General features: G+C 38.3%; 1 protein-coding gene across 7 annotated transcripts in view; it reads right to left on the reverse strand.

Annotated features, from left to right (window-relative positions):
- Positions 1 to 10,970: 10,970 nt before the first annotated feature.
- Positions 10,971 to 20,654, reverse strand: part of PRRC1 (proline rich coiled-coil 1) — a 29,366-nt gene continuing 19,682 nt past the window's right edge. For all 7 annotated transcript variants that reach the window (XM_054185496.1, XM_054185492.1, XM_054185489.1 and 4 more), the window contains 4 exons: positions 19,682 to 19,845; positions 18,226 to 18,329; positions 15,667 to 15,769; positions 10,971 to 12,508 (listed from right to left, as the gene is read on the reverse strand). In XM_054185496.1, the coding sequence (XP_054041471.1) occupies positions 12,299 to 12,508; positions 15,667 to 15,769; positions 18,226 to 18,329; positions 19,682 to 19,845 (581 nt within the window). In that variant the 3' untranslated portion in view covers positions 10,971 to 12,298. The remainder of the gene's footprint in view (positions 12,509 to 15,666; positions 15,770 to 18,225; positions 18,330 to 19,681; positions 19,846 to 20,654) is intronic.

The raw sequence follows: 20,654 nt of genomic DNA on the forward strand, positions 1-20,654 counted from the left end.
ACTTGCTCTCATAGATTCATGTGATTTGTAGCACTTAAAAAAAAAAGGAAACTAAAACACCTTATCCCTTAATGATAATTTTAATGTCTTAGACTTATTAAGACCAAATTTTGTATGTCCAGTACTGCTGAGTTACAATATCCAAGAAAATAAGCTCTGCAGATATAAAAGACTGTATCTACATCACATAGAGAGAGCTTATAATGCTCACATTATAAGCATTGTGAGCATATAAGCTTACAACCTTCTAAGTATTGGGATGTGCATTTTCATAAATACTCTGAAAAGAACAGTGTAACTGTGTGATTATTGATTACAGTAGCTCCCATTGCATTAAAGCCAAATATTCTCCTGTCCTTTCCTCTTCAGACATAAGTTTTTTGATTTTGTTTTCGTTTTAATACATTTTATCAAAACCCAAATTGCAGTATACACTTTGCATGTGCATAACTATACTCATTCATCTCACAGCAACATCTCAAGTACACTGTTTCTTGCAAGATAACTGTTTGGCCTGCCTGGGAATACTTTCTAAACCTGTTGCTGGGCAAGGTACTGGTTTTTACCTCTTGTTGGATCACACTGCTATGTCAGAATTCCACAAAATACAACTCTCTGCAATTTTCCAAGAACTCATGGAACAATCACCACTTATTTGCAACAGTTCTTCCTGCAACTGTAAGAATTAGATCATGAAAATGACCCCTAAGTACTATGTATTTGTATGTGGTCTATTGTAAAAGCATACAGAACAGCACTCTCTTTGATACTTGGGGAAAAAATAAATTAGGGTGCTTCTTGCTGTGGTTAAATGCTGTTCTTTTCACAGCCTGTCCCAAGTTGGTAAATACAGCCAGTCAAGAGAGTTTAATTAAGCCTATCTCTCTTATCTACTCATTTTCTCACCAGAGGACATAATCAATCATTTTTTAGCATACAACCAGGGCAACAAACTATACTCTTTTTTGTTACTGAGCTGAAAAGAAACAAGTTCCCTCTAGTAACCTGTCAGCTGAAAAAGGTGTTTTCTTTCATTAGGAAACAGTCTTATAAAATTCAGAGCAGAATTGACTCAACTGCACAAGATGTAAGGCATGAACATACAGATACTTAAATTAAGCCTTTTCAAGTGAAAATTAAAAGTTAAGAAAATTCAGGGAGTAATTTGACTCAGTGGTTCAATGCATTGTTCACAACAGAGCTACCTCATTAGTTAATTTTAATTTTGATATTTATCAAATACATGCTGTTTGCATTGATCTGACAAAAATAGATTAAAATAAGTTTAAATGTCTTGATGCATAATTTCTAGCCCCAGGTCTTAAAAAAAGTAACATAAATTACATTCACTCCTGTCACAGTGTATACTTTTACAGGAAGCATGTGTGGAATAATTACTAAATTGGCCAACAATACAAAAGTACAGCATTGTTCACACATTAAGGAAAGTCATAAAATCAAGAGGCTTCTGAGGTAGAATACAGCCACAGCCGGCACGCGAAGAATGCAACATCTGCGATTCCCTGTACAAGGTTGTTTGTGAAACTACACGAGGGATGGAACGGAACGCGATTGTTCCGTAGCCTTCCCTTGTGACGAATAGCAGATATGGGAACGAGATGGTACTACGAAACAGATAAGCGGCCTACACGCTACCCAAGCCAACATTTCATCAAATGTTGATGAAATGCTGTCCTTTGTGCGAACTTTGCTCACTACAATGTACCAAAACACACCTCCATCCCGGAGGCTACCTGCCACCAAAGTGCGACCACTCCTCCTTGAGTACACCAATCATAATAAAAGTATTTATGACTAAAGTCACTCAAACTTCACTTTGAAGATAAAAAAAATAGCATAAAAATAGCCTGAGAGAGGGGGGATATCAGGGAAGACACCATCGCGAACAAGTCAGGAGAACTCCATCACTAGGGCTGGAAGGAGGATCCGGGGAACTACAGGCCAGTCAGTCTGACCTCGGTGCCTGGGAAGGTCATGGAACAGATCCTCCTCAGTGCCATTACACGGCACATGCAGGAGAACAGGGTGATCAGGCCCAGTCAGCATGGGTTTGTGAAGGGCAGGTCATGCCTATCAAACCTAATATCCTTCTATGATAAGGTGACCCACTTAGTGGATGAGGGAAAAGCTGTGGATGTTATCTACTTGGATTTTTGCAAAGCTTTTGACACTGTTTCCCACAGCATTCTCCTGGAGAAACTGGCTGCCCATGGCCTGGACAGGTGTACTCTTCGCTGGGTAAAAAACGGGCTGGATGGCCGTGCCCAGAGAATGGTGGTAAATGGAGTTAAATCCAGTTGGTGTCCGGTCACAAGTGGTGTCCCCCAGGGCTCGGTGCTGGGGCTGGTTCTCTTTAATATCTTTATCAATGATCTGGATGAAGAGATGGAATGCACCCTCAGTAAGTTCGCAGATGACACTAAACTGGGCAGGCGTGTTGATCTGCTTGAGGGTAGGTTGGCTCTGCAGAGGGATCTGGACAGGCTGGACTGATGGGCTGAGACCAATGGTATGAGGTTCAACAAGGCCAAGTGCCGGGTCCTGCACTTGGGTCACAACAACCCCATGCAGCGCTACAGGATTGGGACAGAGTGGCTCGAAAGCAGCCCAGCAGAAAAGGACCTGGGGGTGTTGGTTGACAGCCGGCTGAATATGAGCCAGCAGTGTGCCCAGGTGGCCAAGAAGGCCAACAGCATCCTAGCCTGTATCAGGAATAGTGTGGTGAGCCGGACTAGGGAAATGATCATCCCCCTGTACTCGGCACTGGTGAGGCCCCACCTCGAGTCCTGCGTTCAGTTTTGGGCCCCTCGCTACAAGAGGGACATTGAGGTGTTGGAGCGTGTCCAGAGAAGGGCTACAAAGCTGGTGAGGGGTCTGGAGGACAAACCTTATGAAGAACGACTGAGGGAGCTGGGGTTGTTTAGCTTGGAGAAGAGGAGGCTGAGGGGAGACCTTATCACCCTCTACAACTACCTGAAAGGAGGTTGCAGAGAGATGGGGGCTGACCTCTTCTCCCTGGTGACAAGTGATAGGACGAGAGGAAACGGGTTCAAGTTACGTCAGGAGAGGTTTAGATTGGATATTAGGAAACATTTTTTCACTGAAAGGGTTATTAAACATTGGAATAGGCTGCCCAGGGAGGTGGTGGATTCACCATCCCTGGAGGTGTTTAAAAAAAGGGTAGATGGGGCACTTAGGGACATAGTTTAGAAGTGGCTTTTGTCAGGGTAGGTTACAGGTTGGACTCGATGATCTTAAAGGTCCCTTCCAACCTCAGCAATTCTATGATTCTATGATTCTAACTTCCAGGATCAGTCGACGGGCTGAGCCTCTCTTCCCCCCTGTAGGGACACCTTTGGGTAAGACTTAGAGTATACTGAGTGTTTCCTCGGGGAATTTAGAAATTTCTCTAGGGAATCTCTATCCTACATTTATAGCCAGGCTGTATTGTTTATAACTTTGTCACGCGTTTTGTATAATTAACAATATCTTTATTTGCACGTGCTTTGCGGACAGTGTATTTATCACCAGCAATCCTAAGAAGCTGTATATCTGTTGTTTAAATAAACTGCACTGTTTAAGTAGCTAATTGTTTTGATTTCTCACTGAACGCGACCAAAGACTCGAGAGTGGCCGTGCTAGTTCATGAGCACAACTAGACTGAAGGTGCAGTCCACTATTAGTGTATCCAAATCATAATGGTTTAATACATATTAAACGCGATTGGACTGACAGTGCTGAATTGGGCATCACTCAGAACTTAAACCTAGCTGCACCTAGCCTCCCACCTTGGTAAGGAGCGTTGGAACGCAAGGGGGTTTATCTTCTGCCGAAACCGCTTTGCCCCTTTTCACGCAACAGCGTGTTTTTGTGATTAACACCAAAAAACTCAGACATAACACAGAATTCTGTGTAATTTTATATTAAAGAAAGCCAACATAACTGTGGAAAACCAACTCATCTGCTCTCTCCCGTAATATATGAGGTGCTTCTCTATTTTACAGGGATGTCCATGGCTACATTCACTCACACTTGCAGAATGCAAAGATAGTTGGAAATCTTTCTCAAGACAAAATATTTTAAGTTTGCCTGTAACCTTTTTAAAGCTACATCTACTTTGATTCCAGTATATGAAAAAATCACTGTGTTAGCTCAGATGCAGCAGTTAAGTGGTTTTGGATCTGTTATTCGTCTGCAGCAATGTGTATTCACAATTGAATTGCCAGTTCATAGTCTGGCTGCTTTACAAAGTCAACTGGCTGGAATATCTAATGCTTTGACATAATTCTGCACAATGAGATAATAAATCAAACCAATTGGCATTTTTCCCTTTTAGGAACTGTAGCTCTATACACCATTATTTTTATGTGAATAGTTTTTCCGTAATTGTATAACTATGGATGGAACAGAGTCACAAAGTCAAAGCCAAGTGGCTCCAAGATTGAGCATGTCAAAATGTGAGTTCTTGATAGATTACAGACAGACTTAATTGTTGAAGTTAAAATCCACATCAGAAAATTAACCAAGTCTGAAGCTATTTTACTCTGGTTTTCAAGTCTGTTAACAACTTTTGCTGGGATACAGAATGTTCTCATTTGCTACTCATTCCAGTGTCTGCTAACAGTAGGAAACAAAGAAAGGCTTGTTTTTTCAATATTCGTTTGGTCAAAAATTATTAAATGTAATTGTAAACTAGACCCACAGAGTTCAGTTTTTCAGAGTGAATACTGTTCAGTGATAAACTTTTATTTTCAATCTGCAAAGTTTACCTCACACCATAGTTTTATGAAAAAAGGTTACTTTTACAAATATCCTTACGAATTTTTACTAAAATTTTCATTTTCATAGGTTGATACATATAGAAGTCCTTCAAAAACCTTCCATTTGAAAAACACTCACTGAAAAACCTACCCTATACTGCATGCAAGGGTAAACATCAAAAGTAACTTGTAAACTTCATTAAATCCAGATACTGAATCACAGTTACGCTAAACCTCTCTACTGCAAGACTTGCACATATGTATTGGTGCTCTTCTAAAGCTGGCCAAAATCAGCAGTAGCAGACACACCCAAGTTATTCCATATTCCCATCTGATGTCTCAACTACCCTCTACCACCTCCTGCATCCAGGGCACTGAATAAAAGACAATTAAGTTGCCTGTTCCTTCTCCATTCCTCACTAGACATTCCTGCTTCTCCAGTACTCTCCAGGCTACTTTCACATCCTTTCATACTTCTTTCTATTCTTTGCCTTCTTCTGCCATTGTTCACTATCTTGCCCAAATTGAGCAGGAGCCTGAAAAAGAAGACTTGTATTGGAAGACATTTCTAAAAACCTTTTGTTAAAGGAGAACATTCTGGAAAGTATATGAGTAGTCATTGAGGCTGTTCCGGTTTTGATTTTGGATAAATAAGTTCCACCAAACTATATTTGCTGTTTCAGCAGGCCCCACATGCCTCAACCTTTCTTCACAGATGTTCATGGCAAATCTTGAGAGGGGAGAAGCTGAGTGAAAGTTATCAGATTAGTTTCAAAAAATGTGTGGGGAACATTATAACCAGGGTTTTTCTAACAGAGAAACAAATAGTGCCCTGATGAAAAGACTAAGGCCAGGCCCAGAATAGTAAGTTTTCGACTGAGCCTAGCTGCAGCCAAAACAGAGTGTGAGAGCGGCACCAGGTAACTTCAGCTGAGAGAGCTTATTCTAGGAAATCTGCAGGGGCAGAAGCCTCCACCAACAAGCCTCTACAGCTGCTTATAAAGTCAATGTCCGACTAAGGCCACAGCATAAAGGCTGGCATAAGTATATACTTTCTACGGCGAAAAGCTGCTTAGACTACTGACTCTGTGCAAGTGAAGTCCAGAAAAAAGATTTTGTTCAAGCAAAGCATTTTTTGCCCACTTAGATTTCCAGCCCCTTTCTACTGATAACCCAGTCACACTCTCCTTCAAAATCCTCATTTGTGACATCATGCCTAAAATTCATCTACCTAATCTCACAGAGAGGGCATGCCAGTGTATTTGTTCTAGAAAGGACTTATATACATTAAGGAGTTGAAAAGAGTAAGTAATAGTTATTTGCTCTTATTCATGGCTGCTGTATCTTCAGTGAAATCAAACCAATTGCAACAGGACTGAATTCGACCCTGGCAAATATTTGCAGCACACATCTCATTTTAACCTTTGCTATTATGTATTGTATTTTCTTAGGGCAGGACACCACAAGAAGATAAAGGTGGAAATGCAGCACACATAGCCACACTTTTTCCACCTGTACCTTGACACAACTAGCAAGTGTTTAAAAAAGCGGTGCTGAGGGCTTCATTGCAGAGTCTCAACCAGTCCAAAAGTATTCAGAGCCCCAATACATCCCTGTGTTTTTCCTTCTGTTGTCATCTGCACTAACTAGAATAAAATTAGCACATGTAAGCTCATCTCTGCTGCCACCCCACTTTGTTTCACAGGTATACCTGTAACTGGTAGGCACTCATTCCTCTTTTTGAGGATACTACTACTGAGACAAGTATCTGGCTTCTCTTTGCAAAGCTTCCAGCTTGGACCTCTGTTGGATACCTTTTAAGCAGGCTACAGGTATTTAAAAAAAAACAACAACGGAGTATCCTTTTTTTGGTACAGAATGGATATACTAACTATGGGACCAGAATACTGGGAAAGAGAGATAAAACTGAGTCTAAATATTTCACTGTCTCCTAAACACTCATTTTTGAACCAGACAGGACGGCAAACTGAGTGCTTGCAGCAAGCTTCTGAGAAACTTACTTTCTCAGTTCTGGCCTCCCAGCCTTCCAGTCACGCAATCGCATTCATCTTTCACAATTCGTTCATTCTGCTCCTGGGAACATCTCAGCCCATCACTGCATGGGATTATTTGTGGGGATATTCCTTAGCTGAGCCACCCTTTTACATTTTCTGCTTAGTTTCTTTAAACATTATCCTCTTGTGGGTTGTTGTAAAGTTGGACCAAAGGGGCAGAATACATTCATTAAAAAAAAAATCTGAATTTCCTAAGCCCATTGATAACAAAAACTACCCAAAACTCCTACTACAAATGGGAAAGGTCAATAATGGCCACTAGGAGTAACTTGTCACAGAAATTGTGTGAGACACACAGTTTTTTTTAACAGGATGTCTGTTAACATATTTTTTTTCACTTTCAAGAAGATGAATTAGAATAAAAAAAGCTGGAAAAGTATCTTTAGTTTCTCTCTGACCTACTAAAATCTCACTTGCAGAAACAAAGAAAACACCTTTAACTGACTCTTAGAGCTGGCACCACATGTACACAATATAGGAATTTCAGAGGCTTCTACACTTGCCAGCAGGCGCTAGCTCTCATTTCTTTAAAGAATTTCGTTAAGTCAAATTTGGTTGTCTTCTGCAACAGGGTAACAGTGTTGGTGGATAAACAAAGAGCAATCCACATCATCTACCTGAACTTGTGCAAAGCATTTGACAGTCCCGCATGACTTCTTATCTTGTGGATAAGGAACTGGCTGGATGGACACACTCTAAGAGTTGTGGTCAATGGCTCCATGTCCAAGTGGAAACCAGTGTCAAGTGGTGTGCCTCAGAGGTCAGTACTGGGACCAGTGCTGTTTAACATCTTTGTTGGTGACATGGACAGTGGGATTGAGCACACACTCAGCAAGTTTGCTGATGACACTAAGCTGTGTGGCACAATCCCCTTCAGGAAGGGATGCCATCCAGAGGAACCTGGACAGGCTTGAGAGGTGGGCCCATGCAAACTTCAAGAAGTTCAACAAGGCCAAGTGCAAGATCCTGGGACAACTGCAAGCACAAATACAGACAGGGCAGAGAATGGATTGAGAGCAGCCCTGAGGAGGACTTGGGGGTGTTGGTTGATGAGAAGCTCAACACGAGCCAGCAATACATGCACACAGCCCAGAAAGCCAACCACATCCTGGGCTGCATCAAAAGAAGTGTGGCCAGCAGGTCGAGGAAGATGATCCTGCCCCTCTACTCTGCTCTCGTGAGACCCCACCTGGAGTATGGTGTCCAGTTCTGGGGCCCCAGAAGGACATGGATCTGTTGGAGTGGGTCCAGAGGAGGGCCATGAAGATGATGAGAGGGCTGGAGCACTTCTCCTATGAAGACAGGCTGAGAGAGCTGCGGTTGTTCAGCCTGGAGAAGAGAAAGCTCCGGGGAGAACCTTACAGCAGCCTTCCAGTGCTTAAAAGGGGCCTACAGGTAAAATGAGGAGGGACTCTTTATCAGGGACCATAGCGATAGGACGAGGGGTAACAGTTTTAAATTGAAAGAGGGGAGATTTAGATTAGGTATTAGGAAGAAATTCTTTATAGTGAGGGTGGTGAGGCACTGGAACAGGTTGCCCAGAGAAGTTGTGGATGCCCCAACCCTGGAAGCGTTCAACGCCAGGCTGGATGGGGCTTTGAGTAACCTGGTCTAGTGAGAGGTGTCCCTGCAGGTTACTCAAACTGCAAAGGGGATAAGGGGGTTAGAACTAAATGATCTTTAATATTGCTTCCAACCCAAACCATTCTGTGAAGTCCTGAAACTGTTTTCAGCCTCAGAATAAAAATTCAATATTCTTCCTATATACAAAATCCTCATGCTGATTTTCCTGAAGACTGATCCATCTTTTATTAGCCTATACAGATCTTAAGTGCAACCAGAATTTATCACAGCTCTGCTAAATACTACTTTTCATAACAACAACTAAAATCTTGCCATTTTGCAATGCACAAGTGACTTAAAGAGTCACTACCTGAAGTTGTACAAAGCGATGCATTTAAACTTAGCATGAGAAGGGCTGCCCGAAAGCCACAAGTGTTGCTGCTTAGAGCAGCAGGCAACAGCAGAAGTGGTGAACCACCTCCAACATTTTAAAGACTCCACCTTAGTTTAAAGATCCTGTAGATCTGCTTCAATTTAATGCAAACTGGAAGAATTTGGCTGCATCTATCTGAAACACTCTTTAAAAAACAGTACTATAGTGGACAAATATATATTTTGGCATGCACGCAGGCATGTAAAGGTTTTTAATCAGGACATCTTTGTCACAGTCATGTAATAGCAATTAGGCAGTCCTGAGCAGCACTGGTGCAATCATCTGTCACATTCCAGCCCCAAAGAACTGAAATGACCACATGCGGGCAGTGAATGAAATTACAGTATCATTATAGAGATGTGCAGCAAAAACAATCAGTGTCACCAACATCACAGCAGAGCATGCAGTTATTACTACATTTTGGCTTACCTACAGATGCAGACGTGTCTTGCTCCCTGTCGATTACGGTGCTTTTACATTTGACTGCAGAGAGGCAGGAGCTACAATAGAAGCGGGTCAGGCCAAATTATGTTCTTTTTACCATGTAACTTATCAATGAGTATTTTCTTGCTGAGGAAAGTTATCTCCAAAACATCATGAGTGTACTGAACAAGCCCATGGAAAGCCCTGCGATGGAAAAATTGCATTCAGCACCGCTTGCTACAAAACATACAATGAACAAAACAACTGCAGAATTAAAACACAGTAATTAATATAGCCAGTCTCCCTTCCTCCTGGACATATCCCCAGGACCATTTTTCAGCAATCCTCGATATTCTCCATCTTCAAACGTGGGAGCTTTCCTGATTTTTTGTTTATGACATTCATATTTGAGCAAATTTATCCATTCACAAAGCAACAGAAATGGCATCTGCAGCTGTATCTAGTGTGATGGCTAGCAGCTGAGAATTGTCTTTACATGTTCAAATGTGTTCTGATACCTGCTTTTCTAAGATGATTTCAATATACATTTAACACAGGATATCAGTGTCCTACCTGAAGAGCTTCCTCTCCTATTATTGTGCACAACATGACCCAGCAGATGGTAAAAAGCTGAAAATTACCTTAACTTGTTTCAGAATTCATCCATGCCAACTGCAACTCAGACCCTGGAAAAGGCCTACACTCAGATAGGAAGTAATTCTGTTTTCCAGAGCACCGTGCAGACATTTTTCCTTTCTTTGGCCTCTCAGAGAAGAAGTTGAGCTCCTAGCTTTTATGTGAGGATGTTATTTTTTTTTATATACATAAACAAGCAATACTCAGTTAAAGGGAGGGAACTAACTGGAAGTTACCAAGTTGAGCCATTTAAATTCTTGGACGAGCAGTCAAAATTACATCAAAAGACCCTTCATCAAGCCAGAGATTCTGAATGGAGAAAGACCATTTCACTTGACCACGTCATATCCCAGCACGCAACCAAGAGGACAAAATACACAGAGAGAAGAGCAGCAATGGTTCTCATTTTGGCATAAAGCAAGCAAATTTCTATGGGATAACAGAGACCTAAAAATTCTCTAAGCCTGGCCAGGGCAGCCTTGGAGTATGCCGCATTAGCAGACTCACAAGATAGTGAGTCTATTCACAAGATAGTGAATGCTGGGACAATACCACCAGAATGAACCAGGTGCTGCAAAATAAGAAGCTGCCTTCTGCCTCCACTCTTATCACCTGTGAAAACCAGTGAACACCAAGGCAAGGAAAGGGAGAAAGAAAATGTAAATTCCTCTTCAGTTTTCATTTTAACTCATGCCAGAGCACATAAACCTACTGATGATTTCATGTCCTCTTCCTTTGCATCATGGAGGATGCTGTAAGCAGGGGATAAAAGGGCAGCGTTCAACACATTATACTCTGCAAACTGAAATTACAGTAAAAGCAAAGATGCCTTTACTGAACAATGACTAACAGAAGTCCCTGTATCATCCTTTTAGCTTATGATACGAAGAAGTGCTCCCAATGAGAGACCTCAAGACCACAAGAGTCAGGTTCTGCTTGTTTTGTTTTCAGACAAAATGGCATTTAAGAACGTGCAAAATTTGTAACTTGACCATGTAAATTACAATAAACAGATGTTCATCAGCTATATTAAAAAATAAACCTTTAAAATAGATACAGTCCTCTAGGAAAAACATTTATTCAACTAATTTACAGAGCAAGACAATTAAGGCAAAATATATTACTTGGAAATAGACAGGCTTTCACTGGGTACAAACGCGAGCTGGCTTAACAGTATATCGTATATAAAAATGTCTTTTGAAAGCACCTAAGAAAAGTAAAGGCAGAGCAATACAAGCTGAAAAACTGTTTCTTTAAGGCAAACAAAGAGTATTTGTTTATTCTTTCTTTCTTAAAAAAAGTATTATTACCAAAATATTTTCTTCACAATTACTTCTGTATTTCTAAATGAAGATTTAAGATTGTGTGAGCATGGATACAGGGCATTTATAGCCACGAAAAAAATCAGACACCACTGAAGACTTACATAAGAAACAGTGAGCTCATGACATCAAGAAGGCATTTAAGACTTAAAAATGTTTAGAAAACCCAGGAGAGCAAAGCAAGGGATACACATCTCACCATTTTCCGCATCAAAATGCTGACAACCATAACTTTGTAGAAGAAATTACATAATTCCATATAAAATATGAAGTTTGGAAGCACTGTAGTAAATTATGTTGTTGAAACTGCTGAGATAATTTCATGCATATGTGGTACCTGATCTAAAACCCACTGAAGCAACTTGGAATTTGTCTGGTGTTTTAATTGGATGTAAATGCCATTACTGTTACATAAAAACAAAAAAGGTGCAGCATGGAAAACAAGATTTCAAAATTATTTAGCAGTTACTTCTACTAATGGGGCATGGATTTGTGCTCTTCTTCAGCTGCTCACTGTTACGTGTTGTAAAAACTACTCAGCATCACTCCTGAGAACTTATACAGACACCAAACCTATGAGGTGTTAAGTACCACCTAAGCACAGGAGCCAAGAAAACATCTAATACAGAAGGTAGTCTCTCTGGATTGAAATGCATATATAACAGATATATTATGCTACCAGCATGTTTATATTACTAATATAACAGAAATAACTGAACAATGAACCCCTTCTTTAAAAAAGTATACTAACTAAAGTATCTCAGCAAATTCCTAGTAAGGTGTCAAATAATAGCACATTCCACTTACAAACTGTAACGGTATTTGTCCCACTTATAAATATGTTTGTTCTGATTTCCTGTTTTGTGAATCATATTGGAAATCATATAGTAGTTAAAATTGTTCATTTCCACTATTGGAAAATACCTTCATTTCTTAAAAAGTAAAATACAGTTTACAGTTAGATTACAGATCTGTGCTGTATCCATTGAGAATTAAAATATGTAGCTTTCACTTGAATTCTTGAATCAGACCCAGTATTCCTTAGTGTCACAGATCAGCCTTCTTTCAAACCGTCCTGGGTGGTAAGTGTTGCTTGTACATTCCTGCTAGAGCCTTTGCTGCACTGTAGATCATCTGTCGACGGGACATGCCAGTGAATACCATGTGCCAATCAGTCCTGTTGACATTCAGTATACTCTTCTCAAGTACTTCGCCCACAGTCACCAACAGGCCTGACCATCTCAGACTGTAGTCCTGAGGAGTGAGACTTTTAGCCTGTGTAACATTTTGAGAAGTGGTCAGTGAATGAGTTTCAAATGAGTAAAATTTTCTTCTATCTTCACCATTACCAATTTTTGTAAGTAATCATTCTTACATCAACAGGGTTACATGGCAAATTAAAGGGTATCAGAATCCAAATTTCAGACTGCCCCATAATTTTCTTAGCTGATTATACTTTTTGGATTTGTATGTATCATGATCCAAATGACATCTGAACAGCATAAAACTAAAATACAATGCTTAAGAGAGTAAAGACATTATGCCGTTACCAGGAAGTAATTTTCCCTTTTAAACTAACCGACAGATGGAATAAATACTGATACATATTTACACAATGACTCTTACCCTCTAAAGGTTTTAAAAAAGGATAAGATGTCTCTCTGAAGCTGGCAAGTAGCCAAATACAAGAAGAAATGGAGGCACTGAGATATTTGCATCTGTATTATAATTATATTATTCTGTAATATAACACTGTAATTCCCTGAAGCTGGAAGCAGAAGGGAAACAGTGGGGCAAGTATCAGGACACTTATCTGGCCTATGCTCATCCTAGGCAACCACCTCTGGTCACTGTCGCCCCCAGTGAAGGGTAAAAGACTTTTAGCCTCAGTAAGACTGGTCTTAGTATTACTCAGTTCTTCATAGCGTTGCAAATTAGGCCAAATTCTTCATACAGATTTTATTTTGACAAATATTTGAGTTAGTCTGTTTGCAATGTGTGTGCAGCAGATCAAAGTTCACTAGTGTGTTCCAGCCTTCCTTAAGCTACTGTCTTGTGACAGTAACGTATGAAAGTTTGTTAGAATGTGCAGTCTGCTCTAATATTGAAATAACTTGTTATTATTAAGAGGTACATAAAAGGCAGATTTCTTAAGCAAAGGAACAGGAATTTTCCTTATTAGTCAGAACACACTGGCAGTAAGAAGTAAATAACAGTGCATCTAGCTGCAAGTAGGGACCGAATATCTGATTGTGATACCTCCATTATGATCTACAATTACACATAACTTCATAAATTAATTATTTGGTATTTTTACTGCCAAAAATCAGTAAACCTCAAATAAAATAAATAGAAAAAACAACCTTGCACTAGTTTCCCATCATGGTTGCAATCTTTGGCTCAGCAAAAAACAAGATGACACCTAGTCTCTTAACAGAAAAAGGTTCTCAAAACAAACCCTCAAATCGACCTTTTTACATCCATAAATCAAGCAATATTAAGAGTTATGAACAGCCATGAGTCTCATACTATGTGCTCAGAAAACTCTATGCCATTGCTAGAGTATCTATTCTATACAGTTTTACCACTATTTCCATTACACAGAACAATAAAACACAAAGCTAGCAAGAATTTCAAGCAATGTAATTGCTTTTAATCTTGCCTCTATTAAATCTTTTATACTGTGAATAACAAATAACATTGCCTGTTCAACACATCTTTCTTCTCTTAGTCTGAAAATAGAATTTTCCTATCATAATCTAGATTTTGCTTAAAGATATTGGAGTGGATTTATACAAATGTATGTTTCTTGCACACCCATGAGAGAAACCCATTCTGATTCTAGAAGAGACATAATGGGAACAAAGGTAACAACTGGTGCACGCACACAATCGAGAGCCCAATGAATCACCACCACCACCCTGTGCCTATTTTGACAGCATCATAGAATGGTTTGGGTTGGAAGGGACCTTTAAAGATCATCTAGTCAATGAAGCTGTATCTGCATAATTAATACTTTTCTTTTTCCCGTAGCTTCACGTCTTTCCCTACTCTTTTTGAAAAGCATTCTGGAAAACTACAGAGAGACAGAGCAGTATTTCTCCTTTTGCCACTCATCAGCTTTTCAAAGTTGTAAGAACTCTGAAAAATAAGAACTAAAACCAATCCCACACATGTTCACTCTACCACAAAAAAACAAAAACCAACCCCATTCAACAGTTACTATTTGTTTTTGCAAAACAACCCCCTGAGGATCAAACCCCAAACAGTTTTATTTTGAAACTCCTAATGGAAACATTTATTTTAAAAGAATTTTAAGACCACAGTTAACTAATGCATGACTCATATCTGCTGTCAGGCAACATGCAGTGACTAGAGTCTGGAGTAATTCCCAGTGTGTGCCCAAAGAAATGTAAACAATCTCATGAAAAACTTCTATTGATGATATTTAAGAACTCCACAATACTGCATTATTTACAATGGGATGAAGCATGGTATTTCTAAGATTTTTTTCATGTCAGAATAGCAGTCAGAAGAGGAAATGAGTCTTTTAGGTGCGACCCTATACATCCATGGTGGAATCAAGTTCAAGCACAGATCTGAAGAAGGGATATCCTTTATTTATTTATTAGGAATGAGTTTTCAGAATACTGATCAGTTCAGTATGCTGTCCGTTTGCTGGTAATTAACAACACAAATACTGAGGCTTTATGAAAAACTGAGTGGCAAGATCTCAAATTATAAACTTGTGCCTAAATGAAGTGTAAGCTACTTCACTGAATTGCTAACATGTACATGTGTGCACACACACTTCAATGTTACACAGTTTTATTGGTATTAGATGAAACTCCAATACATTTGTGATGTAAGGTAAGGAAAGAAAACTAAGCCTTTGAATGGATAAGACTGTTTACTCCACTTCCTTGGTGCAGTTGCTTAGTGCATTACTTAAGCTGCAAAGCCCTCCTTCCGCACCTGAGGAAGAATGAGTATTCTTATTGTACCTTTGTAAAAATTCATGAGGGTTAATTTTGAGTCACTGAACCAGACTGATGACAATACTTCAAAGATTAATGTTATATTTCCGTTATGAGGGAGTACTTCTTTATGGTTAATTTATTGTTGTTTAATATTTCCTCTTGGTTAACTTCTTTTGGAATATTTCTTCTTTTTTAATAAAGTAAAACTAGGGCTTCCAAGTGCTATGTACTGCAGAATCAGACTCCTGATCAAGAATTGCTTTGCCACAAATGCATATACGTTTTTAGGTAATACAGAAACATGATTCAGAAACAGTTTTTATTCTCGTATCATAAATTAAAACATTCAAGTGGAGCAACTGATAGTAAAAACTGTCATCATAAATGAAATTAAAACTTAAGTCTTATGTCTCAACTGTTAATCCAACGTTGGTAAGAAAACTGAAAACTTACCTGCTGAACATATTGCAATGGCACTGGTGTTGCTTGGGTAAAAGCTTCCAGATGAATTCCATGAATTGGATCCTCAATAATCAAACATCCAATGTCAAACCATCTGCAATGACGTGCAAGTTACTTTAAGTACTGAGTATCAATCAATTGAGAAACAACGTTAGCAGTTGAATTATGACCATTTTATAAACTCTATTACAAATGTAGTAATAAAGTAATGAGTTTCATCAGTGTTCTAGTATTTTCCAAGTAAAATTTGCAGATACCAATATATACATAAAAAATCATAATGTAGCACATGTGTATGTATGTAAAATACATAATATATATAAAAAATACAATAAGCATAAAAATACATTAAACTTACAGATCAAAGAAAGAAAGAAATCTGGTGGTATGGGCATGTGTGCAGATATGTTCTTTTGGCCATATTTATTATGCTAAAGTTTTCACTGAATCTTTGAAAGAACGTTTCTCATTACGATAACCTTCCCTAACAATTAAAAAAATAATCTATTCATCATTCATGTTCTATATTCACAAGACGTTTTGGTATGTATAATCCTATAACAATCATTTAAATGATTTATTCAGAGAAACACTTCTGCACCTTTCAGAAAAGATGGTGCTTGCTGTAGCAGACACAGTAAAGGCTACTGAAGCAGTACCCAAAACAGTTGCTTGCAGAAACATTAAATCATTTCTCACTATCAACAAACTAACAACAGTGACGTGATCCAAATAAAACCAAGGGCAATGTATCATCACTACCTCACTGTATTCAATTCCTGTAAGAGTTTTACAGTTCAGTTGCCACAGGAGAAACATACTTCAGGGAAAGCACAAATACAAAATACTGTTATAAAAAGAAACGCAAGACTCCAATTTTTAAAAAAGACTGGCTAGGCCACATGTTAAGAGTTTAGTGGAGCAAGACAGGAAGAAGTACTTCACTCACATCATCTTTGTAGTAGGGAATAGTGCACTGGAATACTCTGTGATAGAGGACTACCTCACTTGCAACTATGTAAGACTGCTGAGAAAGCTTCATGGTTAAAGATAACTTGCTCCCAACTAATAAAGGGGTTAAGAGTCTAAGGGGTAAAATACACATAAAAGACTTTTCAACCTTTTCTGCATATAGTATCCAACACATGTAATTGGGGAAGTAATGTCCTTCAGCTGTCTGACAGGCAACTGAGAAGTTCAGTTGTGAGCAGTGACTGATATGTTAAGTGTTAGGTGCAGAGCTCTTACTATTAATGGGTGGTTCCTCAGAACCTCCTCTCCTTCAGCCATGTGTAAAGTATGGTGAAAAATATCAGCAAAACACAGACTGCATCCCCCATATTAAAACTGTAACACCACAATGCTCACTTCAGAATAATTAATTGATAACTAGCACCATGACCTATCATTTCATTGCAGAAAAAAACAAGGGCCGAAAATAGTTCAAATGGGTTTTGTAACACCATGGAAGGAAGCTTTCAATGTTGCCTACTGAATAAAAATTAAAGCATGCATTAAGTTATTCTTTGTTTCTACTGTAACTAATATCAAAGATCAAGACATTCTTGGGGCCTCTAACATGTGGACAGAAGAGTTAGCATTCCTTTCAATAACACTGCAGTCCTGGGTGAGCTCTTTCATGTCAAGTACTTAAAGCAACATACTCAGATTTAGGAATGAGTAAATTCAAAGGACAACAGCAGCAATTACTTTGAAACAGAGATGTCCTTGTCATACTTACTGCTTTGCAGAAATACAATAAAACATTTAAATCAGTAATAGATGGAAATAAATACTAAATAACAATTAAAACACTTCCTAATTCTAGCTAATTCACCTTGAAATGTACCTTGAAAAATGGAGTACGAGCACAGTAAGTGTCAAAAAAATAAATCAAAGCCCATCACATGAACAAAAATACAAACATTAGAAAAAAACTATTTAAGTTTGCATTAAAAAAACCACAACATTGTCCTTAATGTTTTGGAAATTAATTATAAAGCTACTTCAAGAAATGTCTGTCAAGAAGCATGTTACGAAATCAAGTTGTAATGTATTTGAAAACACCATTGTGATGTCTGTGCAGTGCCAATTAAAAGTATTACGTACGTTTTCGGTGAAAGGAAAATGTATAATATATTATCTGATAAAATCATATTATTACAAATGCCAGAAGATCTCACAATATACTTTCTGAAACAAATAAAATTTCAGAGAAAGAGGAGAGTGAGCACACAAGAGTGAGCAAACTACAAGCTCCTTAATTTCATCGCTCCTTAATTTCATCAGTTCAGTATAACTTCATTGTGTTTTCATATTGTGAATCTTGAAAAACCTGACAAGGATTTTATATATTAAAGTCTCAAGATGTGTGGACAAAAAGCTGAACAACATCACCAAAATCAAGCCTGACAAAGCAATACTGAAGACAGACTCTCTCCCTTCTGCTCAGAGCAATACTCACAGCACCTCTTTATAGATCCCTTTGGGTAAACAAACAATATTCTCTTTTTTTTTTTTCCCTCCCAGGAATGTGTTTAAAGTTCTTACTTGTCAGGAAGCAATTCCGCAATGAAGTTTTCTACTGATACAGCAGGCTGTTTTTCATGTATTACTCCTGTCCGACGCAAGCTGTCTATCCTTTCTTGGGCTCCCTAAATGGTAACATAAGCTGTTAGACAACATTCTCTTTGAATCACAGCATGTTACAATGCTTACAGATGAATGCAAAAAGAACTCTAGAACATACTTTTCAAGTTAAACAGAAAATATGAAAGATTTTGAAAAATTAGTCTTATTTCAACATTAGAAAAACAGAAAACAAAAATCATGAAAAGCCATAATGGAATCCCAAACATCAACAAAAACTGTGATAAAAGTAACTAAATATTTTTAGTTTATTTTTCCATTTAAAAGACCTAGATTAGCATGCAAAGAATTCCTAACCTGTAACTATGTGAAGTTTCACTATTAGTTAAAGCATCAGTATGTATTTCTGTTACAGACGCTGACATTTTTGCAGCTTAAGGTTTGTCAAGGTTTAGATCCTTTAAGAACTTTGGACAAACTGTGTAAGACCAAGGGAGAGAATGTTTTTGTTGTGGTAGCTATCCAACTAAAATGTAGGAATCATTCTCTACTAACTTGTTACCAGTCTGAAGTTGTAATAGTACTACTTCTCCACTGCAGTAGCTAAACACGTAAAGGAACATATACATATATACTTACCTCAATATAAAATTGTATCAGCTAATATATTGCTACAACGCCAGGCTTTACTCAGCTGTGAGCACTGCCACAGCGTTAGGAGAAAATACTTCCTATTTTTAAGGAGTAAACGATTTGCCTACATTTAAGAAACACAATACTATATAGTTGTTTTTCAGAGTTTTTACTTATTGGTCATTGAGGTGGCTGCACCTAGATACACCTGATGAACACGTACATTTTAAAAATCTGGTTGAACAATCTTTGCTAACCCTTCCTCTGGGACAGCACAGCTGTTTGCAAGGCTGCACAGTGAATTCTTGCTTTTTAAATGTAACATAGATCTGTTCAGGAAGATCTCTGACAAATGTTGATCAAATTATCTTTGATCTATGGAATTAGTGGTGAAATAACTCAGTCTCAAAGAGTTTCTCTTAATTTCTAACATTACCAACATGGTGTGCTAATAATAAACTTAAGAAGAAATGCCTGACATACTTTGAAACGACAGTAATATCATAATGTATGGCATGTGATGGCAGTCACTGACAGTGTAAGAAAACTGATATACATCTTCTTAATTTGCTGTGAATGTCTTTGCAAAAAAACTCCAAAACTATTTCAACAAGAAGCTTTAAACTGATCTAGTGGTCCAGATGACAATATGTCAAAATGACAATATGACAAAAAGGATGTTTACCTATCCCACAAATTGACCTTCCCTTTATGGAAAAATCATAGTTTTTCAACTCTCTCTTTGCATTGGAGGCAATACTGATACTGTTATGTATCAACTTACTTTTAAACCTGCAGCATAGCCCACAGGTTGGGGTGCGATGTTAGACTGTGCAGCCTCTCCAGTAACAACAGCCATTCCAAAGACTTCTTGAAAGGCATCTCTAATTGCTGCGACTTTTACCTCTTTATTAGAAGTAACCACTATGTCCAGTTCTCCCCCAGTTTCTGTAAAATACATAAACATATGCATATATTTTTCGTCACTCCCATTATAAGCTAGTTCAAATACATTCTATATCTTAAGAGTATGCTTCAGTTGGTTTTCTCTTTCTCATGCACTGTATAAAAGTTCTTTCGTGAAGCAGAAGTAACTTAGGAAGCTAGATGAATAGTTAAGTGATTCATGGATGAAAGACAGAAAACAGAAACCGATGGTTGTCCAGCACCTGAAAAAAAGCATACCACTCATTAAGGATGACAATCCATGGATTTAGGAGAATAACTCAGACATCCATTTCTAAGGATGTTTCAGTGTTCTGGGAAGTAGTAAGGAATGTTGGTGTGACACACAAACTCTTCTTTATGCCAGGGACCAAGAACACAGATGCAGCTCATAAAATCTGGTGAACAGCTGTAAAATTACATAAGCTTTAAAAGAAAGGCTTGTATTACTTTCTAGTTGTCCTTGGACTGTGAATTTCAGTGTCATTTTATTACCTGTCTGCCTCCCTACACCTTTATCTCGTGTCTAGATATTAAATACCTATGAAACCAAAAAGGTCTAAGTATTTCTGAATGATTTCCATATGGGGGTATCGCCATGAAGAAGGATGAGTTTTCACTAAGCTTTTTTAGAATAAAACAAAACAGTTCATGAATTAAAAGAAATCTTAAACCACTACAAAAGATTGATGAGCTCAATTATACCTCACATCTGTCTTTATCACAGTTGGATCATTTTTATTGTCAAACTTAAATTATTCAAAAACATCTCATAAAACTTGTCCCTTCTCTGACAGCTTTCTTAAGAACAG

This window comes from Rissa tridactyla, chromosome Z (assembly GCF_028500815.1).
Source record: "Rissa tridactyla isolate bRisTri1 chromosome Z, bRisTri1.patW.cur.20221130, whole genome shotgun sequence".
Taxonomy (NCBI): domain Eukaryota; kingdom Metazoa; phylum Chordata; class Aves; order Charadriiformes; family Laridae; genus Rissa; species Rissa tridactyla.